General features: G+C 34.9%; 1 protein-coding gene across 1 annotated transcript in view; it reads left to right on the top strand.

Annotated features, from left to right (window-relative positions):
• Positions 1 to 24,939, top strand: part of LOC122789698 (glycine receptor subunit alpha-4-like) — a 2,027,820-nt gene that overhangs the window by 955,162 nt on the left and 1,047,719 nt on the right. The window contains exon 2 of the mRNA XM_044057127.1: positions 5,684 to 5,817. Within this exon, the coding sequence (XP_043913062.1) occupies positions 5,684 to 5,817 (134 nt within the window). The remainder of the gene's footprint in view (positions 1 to 5,683; positions 5,818 to 24,939) is intronic.

Here is a 24,939-nt window from a genome sequence, read left to right as displayed (position 1 = left end):
GCTTTAGAAAATTTTATTTCACCATTGCATAACTTCATTATTTACCTTTATACATCCTAGAAATAAGATTTAGTCTCCATTTCTTCAGTTAAAGTTTTAAAAGTATGTTGCTCTTCCAGAAAGGAGCTTTCTTTTTTAAATAATTTACTGTACTTATTCCCAATGGCAGAATCCAGTGGTGACACATGGAGTTCAGCAAAAAAATTCCTGGACCTTTCTTTTCTTGACGGACTGTAGAATACCATGATATATTAAATAGATTGTGTTTTAATGAGATGATTTTAATCAAGCTAAATTGATAAATCTTAGTAGATTGAACACAACAGCATATTTACTTTTACTGTAAATACAATTCCATTATGATCAGATGTGCTATAATACTCAAACTTCAAGGTCAGGTATATCTTGGTGAATACAAGATCTAGAATATTGTTATTATGTATGGGCAAATAAACAGTTTGCTCCAACCAATTTACATTAGTTGTGGCATTGTGTCTAAAACAGGCACATACCTCACTAGAACTTGTAAGGAGTATGTGACAGTGACATGACTGCCTAGTAATAAAAATTGTGGATATTTTGACTAGTATAAACAGGAACTCAATGTTCTCATTGGAATGAATAATCTGAGAACATCCTCATTTTTGAATATATAACAGGATGTGGTGAGATTATCAAATATCATAGAAAGCATGGTGACAATATCACTTAAAATCCTCCTCTTATATTGCATGACATTTGACTATCAACACAAAATGGTGGCATTGTCTGAATCACTATCTAAGAATATGGTGTTATTTAATTAATCAATTCATTTGTTTACTGGGATTGCCTGACTAAGCCAAAAAACTATTTTCAGTGGAGCCCTAGGAGAAAAGCTCCACAAGGCAAAGAATTTATCATAAGTTAGTTTTAGAAAACTGTGTGTAAAAAGGTTTATACATTGAATACAAAAGAAAAAAAGTTCCATAGAAATGGGATACTGTGCTTATCTGTCCGCAACAAGATGTTACAGTAAAAGTACTGAACATAAACCTTTCCATCTCCATACTGACTTTCTTAGACATCTTCAAATTCCAAAACAATTCTCTAAACAAAAAAGTCAGATACCAAGCTTTGTAAAAGATGGATTTTTTAATGATATAATTAACAGTTTCGAAACATCTACTTGATTTGTGTTGGTATCTATAAAGTTACTATCAAGCTTGTAATGATGTCCAGGTATTCCTCCTTTTGTTATTAAAGATCTGATGTTATTGGCAGTGATTTTTCTACATTTGCTAAAAAAGCACCTAACAGGCAAAAGCCAAGAACTGATGTTACAATGATTAATATCAGTAATATTTAAAATAATAAAATGGGAACCTGCCATAAACTATCTTCATCTATTTAGAGAATGATGGTTTTCTTATTAAACTCCAGGATGTTAAAAAAGCATTGAAAATATAATCCTTATTGGCGATTTTAATTACTCAAACATTGACATGCTAAACCATTCCACGTCAAGTACATATGCATACATCTTCGTTAACTATGCAATTTAAAATAATATGGAAGAGACTGTATGAAATACAACTAGGATAACATCAACTGATACATATTTACAAACTCAGGATCTTTCTGCTCTACAATATCCTTGGTAATTAACGTAGGTCATAATCTTTTAATTTTTACCCTAGGAATACAGACACAGTCATAGGTAAATCATTTACTAATAGAAGCTATGATGAAAACTCGAATTATATCCTTACTGACCCAAATAAATCTGCTCAGGATATTACAACTGAAATCTGTTATATTATTAAGTGTTGTATTCATGAAGACATACTAGGAAGACAAAATATTCTTTGTGATATCCATTTTATAACACATTTATCAATATCTAATAAATCTATTGTTAAAATCATTATGTAAAGAGGCAAGGCATCAAATTTTTAATTATACATTTTTGTGGAACCACAAAATGAGTATACGCTAGAAGAAAGGTATTGTTTACCTTGCTTGAATGTCCCTAATTATACAAAAATATGTTCAGATTAAATAAAATAAACTGCTTATTTTTCTTATCAAATAGTTTATATCTAATTATGGAGTAAAGCTGATCTCAGAGACTGAAAGTAGTAGTAAATTATTTCATTCTATCAGAAACATTTAAAGGAAAAATTGTGAATATAGCTTGTTATAAATAGTGAAGTGATCAACTATGTGCTGGAAATAACTAAATATACTTGACAAGAAAATTGTAAAATTCACAGTAAGCAAAAATGTATTATCAGTGTTCTGTAAAGACAAAGGTAGACATCATTAGAAGTTTATAGACATAAATACTGCCTCAAGTAAAATTTAACTCAAGTTTCTTGGGTCAACCTTGTGAACCTGAAGGCTTCCTATAAAGAATCAAGGAAAGCCTAATTAAACTTTTGGCATCCATTTTAAACAGATATTTTAGGTAGAAATATGCTTGATGCATGTCAGCAGGCTACAGTGATTCTAATTCACTCAAGATTCACACTATAATAGACCAGTAAGCCCAATCAGCTCTCTTTGTAGTAATGTAAATAGTGCCATAATATAGCTGATATAGAATGATAGATGGGATTTCTGTTGGGTATGGAACAATATGGGCATTTTAAGAGGAGACGGTGCCTTTTGAAAGCATAACACCAGTACTCAGTGAAAGACTAAGTATATCCTGTTTATCATGACCATACTAAGGAACTCAGTGGTGTTCCACATAAAGGAATACTGAAAGAGTGTTAAATCTCAATCCTTTCATAATTAAATGGATACATCACTAGTTAAACAACAGGGTTGTAGAAGATGGGGAGAGCATTACTATTTGTTCAGATGGTAGCCATCAGTGGTGTGCCATAGGGCACTACATTTCTTTCTAGACTATTCACTTCTGATGTAACCATACGAAATGGGATAAGGTTAACCAGATATAGTCACTGCAAACTTGGTAACATAAACATAATTACTTAAAAAAAATCTCCAAGTACTGCAGGATGGACTACAAAAATGTATTTTTCTGCAGTAATAATGACCTCAATTTTAATTCCAATAAATAAACCATCAGGAGACTTTGCAAAAAAGTATACAGTGTTACTACACAATAAATGATCATACCATTAAGGGTTGGCTCCATCACTAAAGAGTTAGGAAGTGATATACCTTGCTCAAAATATAGAACATATATCTTCCAAAATGTGGTTGTCTGATTGATTTAGGGAGATCACTGAACCACATTATGCCCCACTGATCTGACTCATTATTGAACAAAATTTAAATTTTTTTCAGCCTTCAAATAACCTGTTGGAAACCATTTCAAAAGGTATATTAAATCCTTCTTGAAGAATCACAAGGTTTTTTTTCTGTAGACTATTTAGAAAGGCTTTAGGATTTGCTTCTAACAGATTTCTAAGAGGCAACTGTTACCTGGACCATAAAGCAATATCTGATTTGGTTCTGTTTAAAAACCTAGGCTTTGAACATAATTGGAGACACTAACTTCAAATTGAACAGTCTAATATAATACTTTTTATTTAGTATTTATGTAACATTTATTTACCGGGAAAGTCCAACTTGGAACAAAGCCAATTTTCAGCAGTGGCCTGGGGAGAAATGCTCCAGACACATGTCTTATTAATGTGGGAGGAAACCGGAGCACCCTGAGGAAAAGGATATGCCGACTCCACACAGAAGGCACCCCAGCCAAGAATCGTACCAGAGAACCTCGTGCTGTGAGGTGACAATGCCACTGCTGCACCACTGCACCGTAGTAAAGATAGATATTAGTGATTGAAACAAATAGTATTTTGTATGGTGCCTCCCAAGTTTCCCTTACAATTAAAAAAACAGTCTTTTATTTCATAAATACTACTGATACATATATGAGAAGCAGAAAAATATGAGTTATGTAATTCATATTTCTTGAAGGTCACCAGGTTGTAAGCTTGGCAATCAACTCTATGATGATATGATCATTCTCAGTGCTAATTGGTTCAGGTTTTGGCTTTCAGTGGATTCTTAATCATTTTTCATTCTGTTATATAACATTTTGGAGTATTAGTAAGCTTGTTTACGACAAGCTCATCAAACAAAATATTCATTTTCAGCGCTGTAGAGATTACTAATTTCAAAAGTCATTGTTGAAATTCGAGCGGTGAAAAGACATGAAACAAAAACATATGCATAATCATTCTTAATATTGCATGTGTTTCTTGAGAGAGGAGTAAAGCTACCCCCTACATCCCTCCCACCCCATAAGGGACATACTATAACCCACATTGTATAACACTGACTATCATTCTAAATCTTAATACAAGCAAAAGCAAAAAACATAGCTGTTTCATAAAAAACAAAGACTTAGGCAAATAATACTACAGTACTACATGTTAATTAATTGAAATTGCACAAACTATATTTGATCAAATGAGCTAAACCAACGTAATACTGAGCAATGCTCATTTACTCTATTTATTTGTTAACCAGGTAAGTGAACTGCTCCTTCCTGGACCCATTTCTACTATGACACAGGTAAATGTAAATGGACATATGGTTAATGCATGAATTTGGGAGATGGAACTTAGAAATACAGACTATACAAAGATATGTGTTGACAAAGACTGGATTTGAACTGTAAACCCTTGACTCTGGAGCTGTTTGGAGGAGGAAGAGATCTTATCACAGGCATGCTATGTTGCACAATTAATAGACTATGTAACCTGATTCCTATTTTTTAAGACACCAAATTGCATTCTTTGTTGTCAGGTGCTGCCTGTATTTTTTTTAATTTATTTCTAAATGTTAATTGATCATATTTATGCTTAGATTCAGCCAAGTAAACTGTTATATTAGAACTATTTCTTCCAGTGGATTTTTTTTTTTTGGGGGGGGGGGGGTAATGTTTTTACTCTTAGAATATATTTTCTACTGGGCAAAACAGAAATTCCAAACCATTTTATGCTTATTTGCTTCAGTTCACTTAATAGCAAATTTGTTGTCATTATTAAAAATATCTGATAAAAAAAAAAATTAAAGCTTGGTGCGTCTGAAGTTAAACTATCGCCAACTTTTGATTGTTTATTTCCTTCTAACATTTCTTCCATTTCCAAAGTGGTGTACAAAATTGGGTGGATGGATTGTAAACTATTACACAAATAGTGCCCATACGACTTTTGAGAAATGTTGCATTTCACTTGTATTTTTTCTCATATTAAAGCTGTATAGTGGTTTTATGTTCAGTTGTTAGCTGAGGTGCTTTAAATGATTTCTGATCAGCCCACTTTGATCAAATGTGCAAGTGGTCAAATATATCTCAGCAGATTGATCAGGTTTTTTTGTTATAAATATTATGAAAGATTTGCATTTTATTGCCTTATGGTTCTCATTCTTATTAATTTTTATTTGTGCTTCACATTTCTACTTTTTAACAAACTGTAAAGGTTCATATAAGGCTGTAATATCAATTCACAGCAATAGCTAGCATATATATCCAAACAGTATTACAAATAATACCCACTCTACCTCTCTAGCTGAAAACAACAGTTATCTTTTTTAAATAACTTTCGCAAATGCTGAAAATATGTTGTTTTTATTGCAAAATATTGTCACTTTCAAAGTAGCAAAGAAAGACTCACTTTAGGGTTATATCATATTGTTCTTGGCTACTGTTTTTCAGGTTGGTGTGTTGTAAGGAAGAGATTAAAGCCAATGTCCGAACAGCTGCCAAGCCAATGTCACCATCAGACTTCCTAGATAAGCTAATGGGAAAAACATCAGGATATGATGCTCGCATACGACCGAACTTTAAAGGTAATGTCTCGTAATTCAGTCAGATCTAGCTTAAGCAAGAAAGAACTTCTGTTTAAATACAACTAAACTTGCCGGGTAAGGCACATTTAAATATATTAATAATACTTTAGCATAACTGATTGTTGAGGCATTTTTCTACCTTTCTTAAATGCCTTAGAGGACTGGGCAGACAGTTAATTAGGAAGGAAAACTGTATTTATAAAACTGTGAGAACTAGCCTTATGATTATTTAATTGATTAATTAAAATCAAGTTTTACTTTTACTCATAGAAATGCTGCTAAGGCATACCTATATGATTTTCCTTCCAAAGGCAGGGCTGTCTCACTGAATACCATGAAGTTATGGTGTACATTCTTATGCCCCCCCCCCCCCATGTGAGGGAGTAGCAATTCTTCCATCTCTGCCATGGTCTAATTTGCTCAATGGGTGTTAACATTTTGATGATACAATATAATCTGTACACTCATCTTAGTGTATACCCAACCATCTGCCAGTATTAGGAGGACAGATCCAATGAGGATCACTGAGCTCTTTAAAGGACTTTTGAGGATTCACGAATCATGCAGACATTAACTTTTGAATCAAATCTGTATCTGTTGGCTATAGCTTGTCATCATGTAGTTACTTTATCCTCTAGTTAGTGATATTGCAACTTGCCATGTATGAAACTCAGTTCTGTTGCTGCAAGAAGCTTTTAGACACACTCTATGCATGCAGGCAGCCATCTAGAGTATCAGCATAGGAGAGCCAACTGTATTGTTAGTGGGGCTCCAGTTTGAAATGCAGAGGAGGATCTGAGGAAACTGGGAGATCACAGCCTCTAAGACTGTGACATATACTGAAATACAACATAAGAATGTTTCCTAAACACAGCATTTATAATACTTTTAATTAGAAGTATGGGTTGCTTCCTGACAACAATGTTTTTTTCTTCATTCTTAAATAAGCTTGCAATGGTGGTTAATGCTTACACCCAGCGACGAATATGAGTCTCTAATTATTGAGCACCACAACCCCTTCCTAGTGAACTTTATCTCTCTGCGTCCACTTAGTGTTGCCGAGCTAACAAATTATAAAGGCGTAAATCCCTATATTTTGTATAGTTGTGAAAATTCAATCAGCCAGTTCCTACCACTGAAATAAAGGGAAAAAAAACATCCTTGGTGTTGAACTATAATGTGGAATAAACAAACACCCCTTTCCTTCTGGAAACTCAGTGTGTAATGCTGTCTACTAAATCTAAAACACAATGACACTGAAGATGCTTAACTCCATAGTCTGGAGCACTGGAATATGCTAAGCCTGCCAGCATCCACACCTGAAATGAAAAAGTCTATTCTGTTAAGAATCTATATGTACTGTCATCAACTCCATTTTGTACATGAAGTTAAAGTTTCATGTCAAGTATCACCACTGACAGGTGGTTTAATGCATACAATCTTCATGTCACAGACACAAGATGCAGGGTTTGATCCTAACATTTGTTCACTGCTGGTGATGAGCTTGCATGTTTTCCAGATGTCTTTATGGGGTTCCTCCCATCTTCTGAAAGCAAGCTGAGTGTCTCTGTGTCAAGAATGGAAGGTACTGAATTCAAACCCATTACTACCAGTTCATGTTAAGAGGCCTGCCAGCATACTGCATCCAGAAATGAACAGAGTTATGGGCATCACCACAAAATCTAGTGGTTGCCTAAAGGGAAGAGTCATATTGGACAGCTATTTTAGGAATCGAATGGGGTGTGTAGTATCTCTACAAAGGAAAACATGGACCTCAGACTGTGGATCACATCTGTGCTAGCCCACTTAACTGTATACAGCTTGGTTCTAGGTGATTTGTTCTCCATGTATATAAATTTAGAAATAAGCACACTTCCTCTGCCAGACCTACAGAATATCCTCAACTCCACTCATACTAACATAAAATATAAAAATAAAAGTCATGTTCAGTTTTACACAGCAACATCTTCAGTTTTTAGAGACCATCTGATATCCATCATATTAATGTCTTCCTCCAAAATTGAAGACAACTGTCTCTCTTATTTGATGATTTCGAAAGGTTTGGTTTAGAAACTTTTTTTTTTTTTTTTAACAGGAGGCAAGCCCCTCTGCTCACACTATAGCCCTTGTAAATAATTCTAATTCACTTGCCAGGAAAGAGGAATGTCCTTTTCCCAACTGTGTGCTTTTCACTGCCCTTTCAATTATAACCCATTTCATTAAGAAAGTAACCAAACCCAACAATGAAAAGTGACACTGCAAGAAGAAAAAGCGCTGCTCCAAAGCCACACAATGGTATTTTAATAAACAAATGTAAGTGCTTTCATTTCCACTGCTACTGAAACATCATCAGACAAACACATACACTACCTCACATCCTTTAAATACCATAAAAACATCACTTCCTTAAGGGATTAACCTCACTTCCTTGAGGGCAAAGCAAGTTATACAACATCTCATGCAACATCTCACTTTCTAAGAAAGGTTGCGCCAACATGCAAGATACAAAGTTACAAAACATTTTGTTACCTTCATAAAATCCTAGTGCATTTTGAATACTAAAAGCTAAAAAACATATATACAAGCATATTAGTTTATGCCAATAATAAAATTGCATTAGTTGCTTTGTATACTAAAAAAATGCATGTCATTTCATAATAAAAATCAAACAATACCTGCTTTCAACTTTAAAATAGATTTAATCGATATGTACTCATTAAGCCCTGGGGGGTAGTGGCATTTAAGAGATCTTGCCAATGCAGCTCTCTTTTCTACACTAAGGTCTCCCAGTCACCCTCTCTGTCTAGTACATCCACCTTTTCCAAAATAACAAATACAAATTTCTTATAACCAGGACATGTGGTAGAATGTTTATAAAGTGCACTACTTGTGTTTTTGCTCTTAATAGCATAAAGATTCTGATAAATTCTCATACGCAAGGGGCTGTTAGTTTTGTCAATATAAAAAGCAGAACAAGTGGCACAAAAACTGAGATAAACAACCCCCTTGGTGTTATAGTCATATTTACCTTTAACAGTAAGCAAGAATGAGCAACCTTGAACAAGGAAACTGCTAACTTCCGGGATATACCTGCATTGTCAGCAGGCCCCACATTTTTTCATTCCGCATGCATTGGTGTGGCCGTCCATTTGTTGCTTGTTGTTTTCAAAAATACCCTTAAAGTTTTTGTTATTTTTGTAAATGAATTTGGGTTCTGGGCCCAACTTTACCCAAAAGTTCCAATGATCTAAAAACCATTGCCCAGTGTTTCTTAATTATGTCCTGTAATAAATAAATACCTGGATTGTATTGTAAAACAAACACTTGTCACAAGTTTTGTCGATCACATGGAGTGTTAGTTCCTTGACCATCAAGATTAATAGAATTGGTACCCACATCATTGTTGCAGAAAAGGGGCTTATATCTAACATCCCTGTTTTCCATAACATAATCAATGGTGCTATCTAAAAATTATTTGGGTTGACCCCTTTCAAGGACATAGCAACCAATTTTGCAACCTCTATTTTGACCACTTCACCATCTGAAACCAACCTACATAGCCTGATTAACTGACCTTTTACTGAATTTTTCTTTTGCCAGATCAGATGCTGGCTAGAGAAATGTAAGTAGGCATTAGAAAATGTTGGTTTCCTACATATATTAGATTCATATCTGAAATTCACCAAGTTCTTATAAAGAGTCACATCAAAAAAGTCTATTGAGTTATTATGATGGTGATGAGTGAACTCCAAGAAATCAGTAGAGTGGTTAAGGAAGTCCTCCAAACTTCCTTTTCACAAAATAAAAATATTGTTCAAAAATCTCAGATACAAATCCAGCATAGGTGCAAATACTGAATTTAAAACAAAATTAGTTTCCCAAAACCATAGGACCATATTGGCAAAGACGGGGGCACAAGCGGCTCCAATCGCAATGCCCATGTGCTGTTTGTAGTACTCCCCTTTGAAGTATACAAAGTTGTTCATCAGGAAAAGTTCGATAATCTGATATATAAGACTGATTTCATTATTGTACAGGTTAGAGCCTTTAACCAGAGCTTGGTGGAACTAGTCCAGTCCATCATCATGGGGAATAACCGAAAAAAGGTCCTTTCCATCGATAGTCACCACTAGGGCATTAGACCAAAAAGGACACCCTAAAATCAAGTTCAAAAAGTGCCATGAATCTTTTAAGATGTGACTTTTGTTCACAAAAAAATGTTTTTAATTTAATATCAACAAATTTTCCCAATGGTTCAGTCCTTGAACCCGCTGGTGACACTATAAGTTGCAATGGAGGGTCAGTAACTGGCTTATGAATCTTGGGGATACTGGAAATTCCTGGGATCTTAGGCTTGCAAACAGTCAGAAATTGTCTAACGTGAAGGGGTTGATCAAATGTAATAAATATGTCTTCCAAAATTAGATCTATACTATGATAAGCAATAAATATGTCTTCCAAAATGAGGTCTATACTATGATAAGCAATAATCACCTCATTTCATGATAAATCAATAAAAAATCTACCATTTTGTAAAATTTGCAGCATCTTTGAGGAGTAAAAAAATTCTGTCCATGATGACACTTCCTCCTTTGTCTGGTTTCATAATTCGTATGCTGGAATCTTTGGCAAGTCTATGCATAAGTTCCCTCTCTTCACTCTAAAGGTTGTGGAGCTTATACCTCCTATGCCAATCTCTGATGCTTTGCTCACATAATTGTTCCAAAAGATGTATACTTGGAATTAATGGGGGGGTGAAGGTACTAGATCTTTGCATTAGCCATTGAAACACTAGGGCAGATAATTAGTGAACATTAGGTTGCAGTGAGATTAGAGACTGTAAAGAAAATAAAATAATGTATATATATCTATCTATATATATATATATATATATATAGGTTACCTTCATTTGACTGACAGTTAATTTGACTGACAATTAATACTGGCAGTGTCTAGAGCACTGTAAGGCAAGTAAAAGGAATATGTCCTTTTCCCCACTGTAATGTGACCCTGGAGTTAGTATATATAGTTGGGGGGGGCAGGGGGCACAGCCCCCCACTTAGTTTCATGTTATACACCTGGGGACCCAGGTTGATAGTATCTAGATCAAGGGAGTCATAGTCTCCCTTTACTCATCACATCAGAGACCAATGATTGAGTACAATGAAAGAACTCCAGCTCAAAATCTAGATCCATCATGGCCTTGTTCAAGAGAAATCTTGACCTGTCACTGCTCGAAGTATGAACCTATGAACCTATGAACCTATACTCTCTGCATTTGGTTTAATATTGTTTAGTAAAACCAAAGTAAGTGGGGGGGCTGCGCCACCCACACCCTCCAGTGTAGGGAGTCTATGCCCTCACCCCCCCTAACTATATGTACTAACACCAGGGTCGTAGTAAAGTGGGGAATAGGACATATTCCTTTTACTTGCCTCGCAGTGCTCTAGACACAACTCATACTAATTGTCAGTCAAATTAACTGTCAGTCAAATGAAGTGTCAGTGAAATGAAGTTTCAGTCATTTGGTCTCCGTCAAATGAATGTCAGTCAAATGAGCTTTCAGTGAAATGAAGGTAACCCATATGTGTGTGTATGTATGTGTATATATATATATATATATATATATATATATATATATATATATATATATATATATATATATATATATATATATTTGCAGCTGGCATCCTTTTTGTTGCTTATTTAGAAATATCCTTCCTTGTAATACTTTTTTCTTTCTTTCTTTCTGAAACACTACTTTCCTTTTTGGGCTGAAAGGTCTTCATTAATCAAGAATCTTTAGCATCGACCTTTGTTTTCTTGCCCTTATATAGTAATAAATGCAAACATTTGATTAATTGGTGATATACGTCTTTCAGATTTGCTTATGTGCTAGTTTGTACGAAACAGTGAAACTTAATTCTTTCCCTAGGAATAAAAGCTGGCAATATAATATTTATGGATTTGTGTATTTACTGTATACAATTTTAAATAAATACATGTGCCCATTGTGCTTGCCTAGTTAGCAAATGTGCGGCACTATGGATAACCTAGGGGGCACTATCTGGTTAAATGACTTGGTCACAGTCGCACAACATGCAAATTGAGGTGGAAAGAATCAAACCCTGTCCTCATGACAACAGCAAGCAGCTTGTTAACAGCTGAAAGCATTAATACACAGAACTAACTGGGAGATGTAATTCTATAGTCACAACTAGGCAATTGCTAAATCATATAGTGGTCTGTAGTCTACCTGTCTAAGCAGAGACAGACCAACAGTTAAGATGGGATGGTGTTCATGCTAAAAATTCTGTGTCTTCTTCATCATAATGGTTTATTTTTGCCTAACCCTTCATTGGTAAAGAAGTGGATTAGTCAATTACTAGAAGGTCCTTAATACCCCAACAAGCTAAATCTTGCATTCTTACATCATTCTAATTTATTGATCAAAGATGCTGACATTTTCTTAATGCCCAGCTGTATTTTTCTGCCTTAACAATGAAAATGTGTTGTTCTGGTTGTGTATCTCACATGCTTTTTTCCAGGAAACATTTGAAAACCCAGAAATTATCAGAAATCATTATGAAGGAAGGACTCACATCAGCTAATGCAGTAGATATACAAAGCTGGGTCACTTCAAAAGCTTTTCAGAGCTTGAACATCATACATGTGTCTCAACAGATTCAGGCACATCTACTGCTCTAAACATCTTTAATCAAAATGAATTCTGCAGCTGTATTAGTAACTATAAGTGGTACTGATTTTAGTGTTTTGCAGATGGCCACCATCTCTTGGCAGAACAAGTTCAAAATGCACATTTTATCTATATTCACTGCATCTATCTGTTATTTCTAGGCACTTATGAAATTTTAAAAAGCAAAAAGGAAACCCTTAGTTTTAGAAATTTGAAAATGAAAAGCCGTCATACAGAAAATAAATTCATTATTCTTAGTGCCTCCCCAAAACATGCTCATTTTCTGTTGTGAATATTTTATTGGAGGTTTTATGTGCAGCATTAAAACACACAACAAATACCATTTTAAATTCTCCACATCATATTACTTACTTGTTAGAAAAGTTTTGATGCAGTAAAGGATACCTAGAGAAATCTACAATTTCATTCTCACTAAATATGTTCTGTTTTGAAATATAGCTTTGTTTCAGATCCAGTGGTCACATGGTATGATCGTAAATAAATATGGCATTTTTATTGTGCCTATTTGAGCATGGCTAAACACTGTTTAGAAGTAGATTTTGATCATGTATTTGGGTTCAGGGTTGTTGAAATAGTTAGACCCAGTATACAAGTTGGGGATTTTAGGAATTACACTGAAGAACGTGAGCTCCATTGGATAATCCGTCAACAGGCTGAAAAATATCCAGGTATCAATGGTAGGACTTCCATCAAACCTATTTTAAAGGGATGTGCTCTCTTTAAGGGATTTAATAGGTATATCACATTTGGAAGCATAATACCTATATATGGCCAGCAGGACGTTTCTTCTTAATTGATGTAGAATCTTTATAGTTTCTTTTAAACTGATGTTTTAATTGATTTGATTGATGATATGGAGAATACATATGTTTGGTGTTTTAGTTTGTTTTTGAGGTCTGATGAAGCACGTATTTCTGTGTGAAAGCACTTACCGACATTGCAATAAACTGTTTTTGGATTTTATTATTTTTTGCCATGGCATGGTGTATTTACTTTTATTTTATCTTCATTGTTTGTTTTACACCACTTGTTCTTGGGAGAGTTTGTCGTTTATCCTATGTGTAAAATGACACCATTGAGCTTATCTCAAGCTGAATTCTTAGATACTCATTAGACTGAAAGCATCATCAAGGAAATGATATGCACTCACAATTTATTGTTTACAAATAAAATATAATACTGATAACCTAAAATGTAAACATTGTTGTGTATGTCCTACGCTTTTCCTGGTTAGGGGTCGCCACAGCAGATCACCTGTCCAGTCATGATTGGCAGTGGAGTTTTACGGTGTCGAGTTGCCAGCCCAGTGCCTGACCTTCCACATAAGGCACACGCATGCATGCACTCATGCGTAGGGCCATTTTAGAGTGTCCAGTCCACCTGTCTTTGGGATGTGGGATGAAACCGGAGCACCCAGAGGAAACCCACGCGACCACAGGGAGGACATATAAATTGAACATATACAAATAAAGTATTTCACTTTCTTTTTGCTGTGCAGTACAAGTTACTTGGATATGTTAATTAAAATGAAATAAGTTAGTTCAATCAGCTGATTAGAGCTTATCCCATTGTGTTACTCATTAGTTTGTCATCCTGTCTGATCTCATTTGTTACGTATGAGTTTTACTAAACATTTCAGTGTGTAAGGGAAATGCACTACTATGCTATGCCATAAAATGTCAGCTTATTTGTTGGTATCGACTCCCTTCTTACCATTTTTAACATGGGGATGAGGTGTTGCATCAACAGTGACCACCATCTAAAGCCAGTGTAACAACTGCTGGGTGACTAGCCCTGCCAAAAAAAAATACAAACATACACACACAAACACATATATCTACATACATGCATTTTTTTGTATCTGTTCAAAATGTATTTTGCTATCAACTATTTGTAGTTTCAAGGGAAGCAACTTTTGCCCTGTGTTTGCTAATTCAGTGCTGGCATTCTGGGAAAGAGAAATATTATATAATCATCCTTTAAATTTTTCTCATTTTATAAATGTTTTATACACATTTTTTAATCTGGACAATGATGTGTCTTTATATTTTTTTAAGTACCAGCACTGGATTTTTAAAGTTCACTCATGGTGAAATAAGTTGTAGTGTAAATGTTTTGTATATCTGGATTAATGATCAATTTGAAAATGGTTTGCCTACCTTTGTTAATAATTACTTACAGTATCAAAGTTGTCTTCCATTGAAATGAAATAGAATGTTTTTAGGGGTCTATTTACTAGAGTTTCTAGGTTGATGTCTGCTCAAAATAAGTTATTTTTTAAATGATTATTTGATATTGCAAATGATGTAATTAGTAATAGGGAACTGAAGTTTTTACAAGTTTTCAAGGTTGGGTTATCAGAGGTAATCAGCCATGAGATAAGCAAGGATTACAAAGAGAATTTTTTTTTATTCCAATATCAACCAACAGAGAATTTATTAGATAGGAATTGTTGACAACTTGAAGATTATGTTGAATAATAAATGTCTGATTACTGTTGTGGGTGAACATCATAGATCTGTATATATTAGAGGTTCAAACATTAAGACTATATATTTTTTCAGTTTGTTGACCAGGGTAGAGCTCTGACTGCACTGGGCAAAGCCTGAAAATAATATGGTGAAAATTTGGTTTCTGTCAACTCCAAATACACTTTTCCATGTGATTTTGTCAAGTGTACAAACTTACAAATGCTGGACTATTTTTGCCATATGGATGGAACTGCTGATTTTAGTTACCTTGTTTTGAATTTAAATTACTGTTTTCTTCTGATGACAGAAGAGAAAGCAAGATTATTTTCAGGCTTGCTTTTGCTATTGAGACAAAAATTCAAGTTTGCTATTGCTTGGTGTGCTGTATTGCTGTTTTGTATTGGTATAAATCTTCAAATTGTGACCCATTTAAACTGGATCTGAATTTGCCACTAAAGCCAAGGCAGCTGAGCTGTTACTTTTGCTTGATTTTGCATAATGTTTTAATATACTAATAGAGACTTTGCTGTTCCTAACTGATTAAGTGGCCTTGTATTGAATTTATATATGGACTAAAAAGTATTTCAATAACCTGAACTAGCTTTGAATGTATAACAAGAAGTAAAGCCAGGTAATAAATGCATAAACTGATTTTGCTAACAAACCAGATGCAAAAGCAAGCCACTAAAACTGTAACAAAGTAATCATTTTAAACAAATAATAAGCTAACAGTCAATGGAGGATGAGGTTAGGTCATAATGTAGCAGAAAGATGTGATCATTAAGCCATATATGACATGACCGTAAGAACTTTTAAATCTCAAATTCTTTGCTGAGAACATTGATATAGGGATATTCAGCATTCCATAACAAATGGTGCCACAAGCTGTTGGATGATATCTACATCCAAAACAACATCACATGATTCTCTCCACAAAGGTCTCCATTTTTTTTCATAACTCAGCCATAAGAGAACCATCCTAAGTCTAGACAAAGCTCATGGCCACTGTCATCATAAATCAGTACTTCTAATAGCAATCAAAACAATCCAGAGCAAAGATATCACCAGAGAAATTAGCTGAGGACATTTCAGAATATTCCAAGCCAAACAAATATACACAGAAAGCATGATGATCAATAGTAGGCATTGTGACATGATTATTGCATTGTTACAGAAGAACTTTGAGAAGGAAGCTTTCATAGATCTGGTTTTTACTCAAAAAAATAATCACTAAATATATATTTTCAGCTATATAATGCAATCAGACTAAGTAATAGCAAATAAGGGCAATTTATTCAAACAGAATTCAAGTTTAAACTAATATGAGCAATTCAAAGAAAAATACATTACCAGAATCTTCATTCTACTTGTATTGGTCATTAACTGGAGGTGGTATCAGCTTGTTGATTTTAACTTAACTGATGATCAACTGAGTGACGGGTGTTTCCCAATAAAAAGCACAGTGCATGTGTGTATGTATGTGTATATGTATGTCTGTGTATGTTGTGTATATGTGTGTGTTTAATTTCACAACCAACAAAACAAATATGTAGGTATCTCATCCTTAACTCTCCAACAAGTTGCAGACCTGGTGTAATGACTATCACGTATGCATGCACAACATTGCTGTCAAGGTAATAGATATCTGCTGTTAAAGTATGATACGTTTGCTCCATTTTTTTTCACTAAAAGAAACCATCTTTTTCCTAACATGCAGTGGTCATTTATACAGTAAAATTTTATAATTATCAAATCAAGAACTTGTAACAGCAGATATATGCCACCTTTTAAAACGTACATTTGTTAGATGGATGCTAAAAATTGTACAAACATCATTGGGTCACAGATTTGCATCCCATAATTAGCTCATCTGTTAACTTTGTATGTGGTATAATTTCTACAGTAGTCTTGATTTTTTTTAATATAAAATGTTTTAATTGTGGCAAAACAATGCTGAGCTTATTTTGTTTCTAGATATGTTCTTCCACCTATAAACAATCCTAACCATTTCGCCAAAAATGCCATACCTCTGTGACTTCTGCTTGAGCTCTTTGATTTTTAAATAAGCTTAGTCTTTCAGCCTTTGATAAATTTATTTTAAGTGACACATTTACTGCATAGTGATTAAACAAATCCCATTCAATATCAACTGTTATGTTAGTATCATCTCTTTATATTGAAGTACATTAACTAGTTAGACATGCTTAATGCTGGGCATCTAGTATTCGTACCTTTTGCATAGCACTTACAAAGACTAGAAATAGAATTGTTTAACAAATTAAAAAAACATAGTAATTTTAGTTGTTCTTGGGAAACACCACCCTTTGTGAAGGGGCAGGAGGAGTCTCTACAGACTTGCATCATCATCATCATCATCATCATCAGTATGTGGAGGCTGAATGGAGAGATAAGTCAGCAAGCAAAAGAGAGGAGTATTGCGGAAACTGAATTCATCTTCAAGTTTTGGTGACTACCTTCATGAGGTGGGCCCTGTTTATTTACAAAATCTCACCAAGATGACACTGATATATAGACTGCATTTATATAGCGTATGTCATAGACAGAAGTAGGGTAAAACATAAAAAAGATAGCTGGGTGCACAAGACCCAAGATAAAAAAGTACGCAATCCTGGTAGATGCACTGGTGCCAGGACTGGGAAAAATGGCAGTGTAAAATCCTCAAGACACAGAAACATTTCTAGAATGGGGCTAAGCCAGGCCCAGGGGGAGGATGGACCCCTGCTGTAGAAGGAAGTAACAGTCCACAAAACTCACAAAAACTGATAGGTCAAAGAAGAGCCATAAAGATGATAGAGTGGACTATTGAAGGCAAGAAAGAAATGATGTGTTTGTTACTATTATGCAAGAAGCCCAGAATTTCCAGAGAGACAATATACAGAGAGATTGAGAGAAATTAGAGAAAAGAAAAATCCTTCCACATGAAAAACTGTCAAGCTTCAAATAAAATGTTTTTGCTCATTAATACAACAGATTTATGAAAAACAAAGAAACAACTCTGGAAGCACAAAACTAGAAAGAACAAAATCTAGAGACTTTTGAAAGGTATAAAAAAAGAAATATAGACATGGGAAAGAAGGAGAGATCTGATATGGTGCAATATTTATGCAAAGGAGAAAGCCAAACTAATCAACAAAAAAAAGGCAGCCCCGAATATATTTGAAGAGAAATACAGGCAAAGGCATCCAGATATGGAAAATTTCACAATAAAAAATAAGATCACAAAGAGGGAATGTAGAATAGAAGATTGATAAAGTAGAAGGTAAAAAAAATAGAAGTCGATGTTATGGAACACTTGCGTAATGAAGGATTTAGTGTTGAAAGTTTAACACAAGTTACATCACATCATGATGGAACAATGAATCTCCAAAGTAAGGAGAAACAGGAGGATCAGAAGACATCTGAAGAAGAAATATGGACATGGGAAAGAAAAAGAGATTTAATATGGTGCAATGTTTATGCAACAGAGAAAACAAAAATAAAAGAAAAAGAGCAGCTCCAAAGATATTTGAAGAGAAATATAGGCAAAGGCATCCAGACATGGAAAATTTTACAACACAAAAAATAAGAAAAAGACGAAGAGAAGAAAAGAGGATTAGTAATGGAGAAGTTCAAGAAATAGAAACTGAGGTTATGGATTACCTGAGGAATGAAGGATTTAGTGTAGAAAATCTAATGCAGAAAACATCACAGCAGGATAGAGCAATGGTTCACCCAATTAAGGCAAAACCAGTGGAGTGAGAAACATCAGTTGCCAGATGAAGATACTTTGGAGCCTTCTGTAGGAAACCAGTGTAAACATCCAGTTGGAGTTGCAAGGGAGAAACAGGAAACTGTAGCAACTTTGACACAACCGATGTTGTGGGGTAATAGGCCAGTGAGTTCCCATATGAAAGGAGCACTGGATGAGATAGGATGAAACCAAAGAGAATGTGGCACAGGAAGATGCTGTGGAACTGCCTAGAGAATGCCTGCAGGAAATGAAGAACAAAGAATATGCCCTCAGTTTAGAGAAAAATGCCCTAAGAAAAGAGTTGCTTGATTTAATAGAGATGGACAGACATATTAAGATCAGTGAAAGAAACAATATTACAGAAAGTTAATAAAACCCCAAAAGTTAAAAGTCTGATAAAATAAAGGAACACGGTAATTACAAATGTCCACAGAAATTTTAATTAGAACTGTCCACAGAAATTTATGAGAGATAACAAGTAAATAGGACATATTACTGTACCGTAAAATTAATAACAGATAAAATACAGGGTAATAAGGGAGAAGAAGTGGAGAAATCAAACGCTATCGTGGAAGTATTGAATAGAGAAAACTATAAAGCAATGAAGACAAGAAATGTTACCGTTAGATTATGGCAGAGGGAACAGATCAAAAATACTCAGAAAGATGGACATGATAAAAGTAATAAGCAGGATCTTTTGTGCACTTTCGCAAATAATAAACTAAAAATAGTGCAAGCAGAAAAACTTTGAAGATATTTTGATAAATATAAAAGAAAAGTGGACAATATGCAATTTATTGATGACCCAAAAAAGTTTGGGAAACAAGGCAAAAGGAATCAAAACACCACCAAAAAAAAAAAAGAAAGGAATGGATACATTTTGGAGAAATATTTGTGAAGACCCTGTGGAATATAACAAAGATGGTGAATGGATAGAAGAAGTAAAAGACTAAGAAATTCAAATGTACAGGATATGAAATGGGATGAAGTAACGGCCAGAGAGATTGAAACAAAGTTACGTAAAGCTCCTAGCTGGAAAAATCCAGGCCCAGAGGCAGTCCTAACTCCTTGTTAAAAGTATTAACATCTTTACATGAAAATTTAGCCATGAGTAAGAACTATTTTTATGCACACCCTGAACAGATACCAGCCTGGCTAAAAACAATACACCTGCACTGATCGATTACATTAGTGACCATGAAACAGTGGCAAACCACTCTGTAGTTAAGCTATGATAAAAGACAAATTATTATTCCAAGGATAAAAATTTAAAGGGGGATATTTCACTGTGGCTCTCTTTCACCACTTCTCTGTTGTCTTGCCCTTAACCCATTAAGATGTCTACTTAACAGATTAGGTCATGGTTATAACTTGGTTCCCAAAAAACAACAAAGTGTAAAGACTTCTCATCTTCTCTTTGTCGATCATTTAAAACTGTATAGTTCATCAGATGAGGAACTGAAAGCACAACTGCAAGTGGTCAAAACTTTTTCAGATGATATATGAATGTCATTTGGTCTGGATAAATGTGCAAAAGCAACCTTTAAAGCAGGAAAGCTGCAGCACCAAGAAAATATCAGTTTGGGAGAGAAACGTGATATAAAAGAAATTGAGCAAGAGGGTGTGTATAAATAGTTGGGAATTGATGAATGATCAATAATAAAACATGAACAATTTGAATAAAACTCTGTAAGGAATATTTTAGAAGGCTTAAATTAATACTTAAAACTACACTGACATCTAGGAACAAAGACTAAGCTGTAAATCAATTTGCTCTTCCTGTCCTAACTTACAGTTTTGAAGTGATTGTCTGGTCCAAAAAGATTTTGGATAGTTTGCACAGGAAAACAAGTAGGATGCTTCATGTTCCAAATAATTTATAAAAATCCATGCATACCAAGACTGTGTATTCGCCATTCTGAAGGAGGTATGGGCCTCCTCGAAACTGATTACATGTGTTGATCTGCCATAGTGGGACTGCATACATATCTGTGGAATTCACAAGACTCAAATGTAGCGAATTCCGGAATGGTTAAGGAGAGGTGAATTTAAACCAAAGGACAAAAAGTTAATATTGGAGGCTAAAGATAGTAGACTACATACACAGGGTCTATATTACAATATCAAAAAACGTGTTCATCGAACATGTCTTCACCAATCAATAAACAGCGAAACCACAAATCTCCAAATGGCCACTTCAGCAAAATGTTTTCCCTGGGGAAAAGCACTTGGCTATCATTGGGAAATTCCTCTTTTCCCTACTGTAGTGCGATTTTGCAGGTGGTATATTTAGTTAGGGGGGTGTGGGGGTGAATCCCCCCACTTTGTAGGGTTTGAAAGTTTGTTTTGTTTTTGTTTTTGTTTGGCCAAGTGATTTTTTCTCCTTGGAAAAGATTTGCTGAAATGGCTGTTCAGAGATTTGTGTTTTCTCTGTTTATTGGTCTGCAAAAATGTGTTAGATGAATACATTTTTTGATAGCGTAATATAGACCCCGTACACACTGGTTTACAAAGTCCATTGAACATGTGGGAGAAACAGACAAATGTAGGTTTTGTAAAACAGAATTGGAAACAGTTGCACAAGTTGCTGGTTGTGATATACTAATGGTGGAAGGATTGTATACTGAAAGGCATAGTAATGTAGCAAGACTGTTGCTTTGGGGTATTGTGCAAACATTATAATATTGCAGTAGCGGAAAACCAATGGAAACATGAGCCACAAAGCATCATACAAAATGATGAAGTTTATATCACTTGGAATCATCCATTACTAACAGTTCAAAAATAGATTTTTTTATTTATTTTATTTTTTATTTTACATTTGTTGACCAGGTTTATCCAACTGAGCTGATAGCCCTTTTTCAGAAGAGGCCTGGGGAGAAAAGCTCCACAATTTACAATAACAATGATATGTAGTATTGTAAACAAAAAACATTGCCATTTTCAAGTTGGAACAGTAGAAGCATAACAAATTATTTACATAGTTAAAGTTGACATTTAACTTGAGGTATATGTTGAAACAGTATGCTACGTTTCTTAGTATAGCAAGGTAGTTGCAGGTGGTATAGATAATCCAGGTAGTATATTCGAAGAAATATTTTCGTTAAGATTGAGTGACAGATAATTATCTAGATAAGATGACTAAGACAGCTGATATATAACAGAAATAAAAACAAGGAGGGGCAGACTGTAAGCTATGTAGGAGAGGAAGACAGTTTATGGAGGGTGAGTACAGTGGCATGACCAGTTACTTTTAGGTAGTCTTTTGTGGTATAATACTATTTTGGTTTAACAGGCCAAGTTTTTGATGGGATGTTTTAATACAATTGTTAGCATGCAAATCAAATTTCTATTGATCATCTATCATGACCCTTAGAAGTTTTGTATCAGGTAAAGGTTTATCCAACTGAGCTGATAGCCCTTTTTCAGAAGAGGCCTGGGGAGAAAAGCTCCACAATTTACAATAACAATGATATGTAGTATTGTAAACAAAAAACATTGCCATTTTCAAGTTGGAACAGTAGAAGCATAACAAATTATTTACATAGTTAAAGTTGACATTTAACTTGAGGTATATGTTGAAACAGTATGCTACGTTTCTTAGTATAGCAAGGTAGTTGCAGGTGGTATAGATAATCCAGGTAGTATATTCGAAGAAATATTTTTGTTAAGATTGAGTGACAGATAATTATCTAGATAAGATGACTAAGACAGCTGATATATAACAGAAATAAAAATAAGGAGGGGCAGACTGTAAGCTATGTAGGAGAGGAAGACAGTTTATGGAGGGTGAGTACAGTGGCATGACCAGTTACTTTTAGGTAGTCTTTTGTGGTATAATACTATTTTGGTTTAACAGGCCAAGTTTTTGATGGGATGTTTTAATACAATTGTTAGCATGCAAATCAAATTTCTATTGATCATCTATCATGACCCTTAGAAGTTTTGTATCAGGTTCAACTGTGATAAGTGTTTTATTTAGAAAGTGGACTTAAGGTGGTTTAGGTTTTTGGGAAGGAAAAGTAAAAGTTTTTTTGTTTTTTTTTTCTTAGGATTCAGAATTAGCTGGCTGTTAGTGAGCCAGGTTTCAGCAGAGTTGAAGGAATTCTGAGTAATAGAATTTAAGTCAGAGAGGGTGTCTGGAATGGTAATGACTGTAGAGACATCTGCATATTGGACAAGGGATGACTGCGGGCAGGAGGTATAGAGTAGATTAGTAAAACTATTGAAGATAGTGGATCAAGAATAGATCCTTGGGGAATGGAAAGAAGGGGAGAGAGCAGAGAGCCATTTGACCGATTGTAATCTATCCATGAGGTAACTAGTAAATCAGGCAATGGTAGAAGTGGAGAAGTTTAGATTAGTGAGTTTGTCCTGAAGAAAGGTGTGAGAGAATGTGTCAAATGCTTTGGAGATCTAGAAATAAGCATGACACTAGTTAATCTCTGACCTAAGAAATAGTGTTGATAAAAGATAGGAGGGCTGTGGTGGTGCTATGTTTTGGATGAAAGCCATGTTGTGTGGGGGGTGAGCAGATTTTCTTGAAGTAAGTGTTCCATGACTTGCTTATACACACGTTTCTCTAAGATTTTTGATATGAATGATAAAAATGAATAAAATGTGGTCAGTAGTAGAGTAACCATTTGGCAGTAATAGAAAGCAAGACTTGGGTAACACAGGTTTCCTGAGACAGCATTATTTAATTCAAAGCATATTCTCAAGTGCGACAGAATGCACCCATGGGTTATTATACAGATCCAATAAAGATGCCAGGAGAGGCTGGACCTACTATTTGGAACCACAAGAAGTTTTTAATAACATATTGGTAGCAAATTAGGTTGATAATTAGGTGGGCTGGGAAGCTGCAGAAAGAGACTTTCATTGAAATGAAGCCCAGATATTGAACTACATTGACTAAAGAATCAAAGACATTTGAGCTCTTTATTAGAATCTAGCCCAAGCTGATGACATTTTTAACGGTAGTTAAGTAGGACTCCCCACTTCTCAACAGGATAATTAGCATAGCCATCATAAATACTTAACATGGAGGCAGTGGACAGCACAGTGGATAAATGTAGAGATAGGTGTGCTAAGTTATTTGGTTCTCTCAGATGGTTTTGTATAAGACTTCCTTCCTTTCAAGGCATGTGACAAAAGCTATGCAATTGAAAATAGTTGCCTGAAAATACTTGTACAGCTAATTTAAAAAGAGCAGGCTGCAAAGAGCAAATGTCTCTGTAAGCACTGGCCAAATATTGTTGATGTAGTGAAGTTGGCAGAGGTTCATGGGAGCATTTTTTCAGGGAGTGACGTCAACCTGGTTTAATATTTTCTAACGATGTAATAGAAAAGATTTTTTGTCAATACTATTTCAGACTCCATTGGAATTATTGCAGATTTTTCTCCATTTGGATATGATGATGAATACCACTTTTCACACAACCAGCAGAAATGCTTTTTTCTGTTTTTTCTTCTGTCCATGATGTCTTGCAATCTTAAGGATGGTGCAGTGGTTGCATTGTCATCTCACAGCAATAGTTTCTCCGGTTCGATTCTCGGCTGGGTACATTCTGTGTGGAGTCTGTATGTCCTCCAATTTGTGCTTGTGTGGGTTTCCTCCGGGTACTCCGGTTTCCTCCCATGTCACAAGGATATGCATCTGGGGCATTTCTCCCTAGGCCTCCACTAAAATTGTCTTTGTTCCAAGTCTGACATTCTCGGTAAACAAATGTTAAATAAAATAGAAAATTATAAATATACACTCCTCAGGAATAAGGCAAGGGGTGTTGCCCAATTTGTGCAAAAGGCAGAAATAAAATTAATGAAACAACCATCGGGGGGAACTCTATCCTAAGTTATGTGGCAGCACATTTATGGAAATGGCTGTCATAGTGTATTTACTGGGGCATAAAGACTGTCCACAATGATAATCACCCTTTGGAGGGATATTAAGAGTTTTAGTTCAGTGACTGGATGCTGATTTAGATTGGGGGAGGGGACTGGACATGCATGGCTCTGTAATATGCAACTAGAAATATTAAACTTGTAAGGATAATTTAGCTGTGCTGATCCTGTTTGAAAGATATAAATTATGGATTTTTTTAATAATAGCCCACCCCCACCTATTTTGGTTTTACGTTGTCTGCTTTTGTTTTACATAATTTGGTAAAAGCCAACACCCC

The sequence above is a fragment of the Protopterus annectens genome, chromosome 15.part0, assembly GCF_019279795.1.
Source record: "Protopterus annectens isolate FY-2018-M chromosome 15.part0, PAN1.0, whole genome shotgun sequence".
NCBI classification, from domain to species: Eukaryota; Metazoa; Chordata; order Ceratodontiformes; family Protopteridae; genus Protopterus; species Protopterus annectens.
Note: the sequence above shows the minus strand (reverse complement) of the source record. Positions and strands in the feature narration are given on the sequence as shown.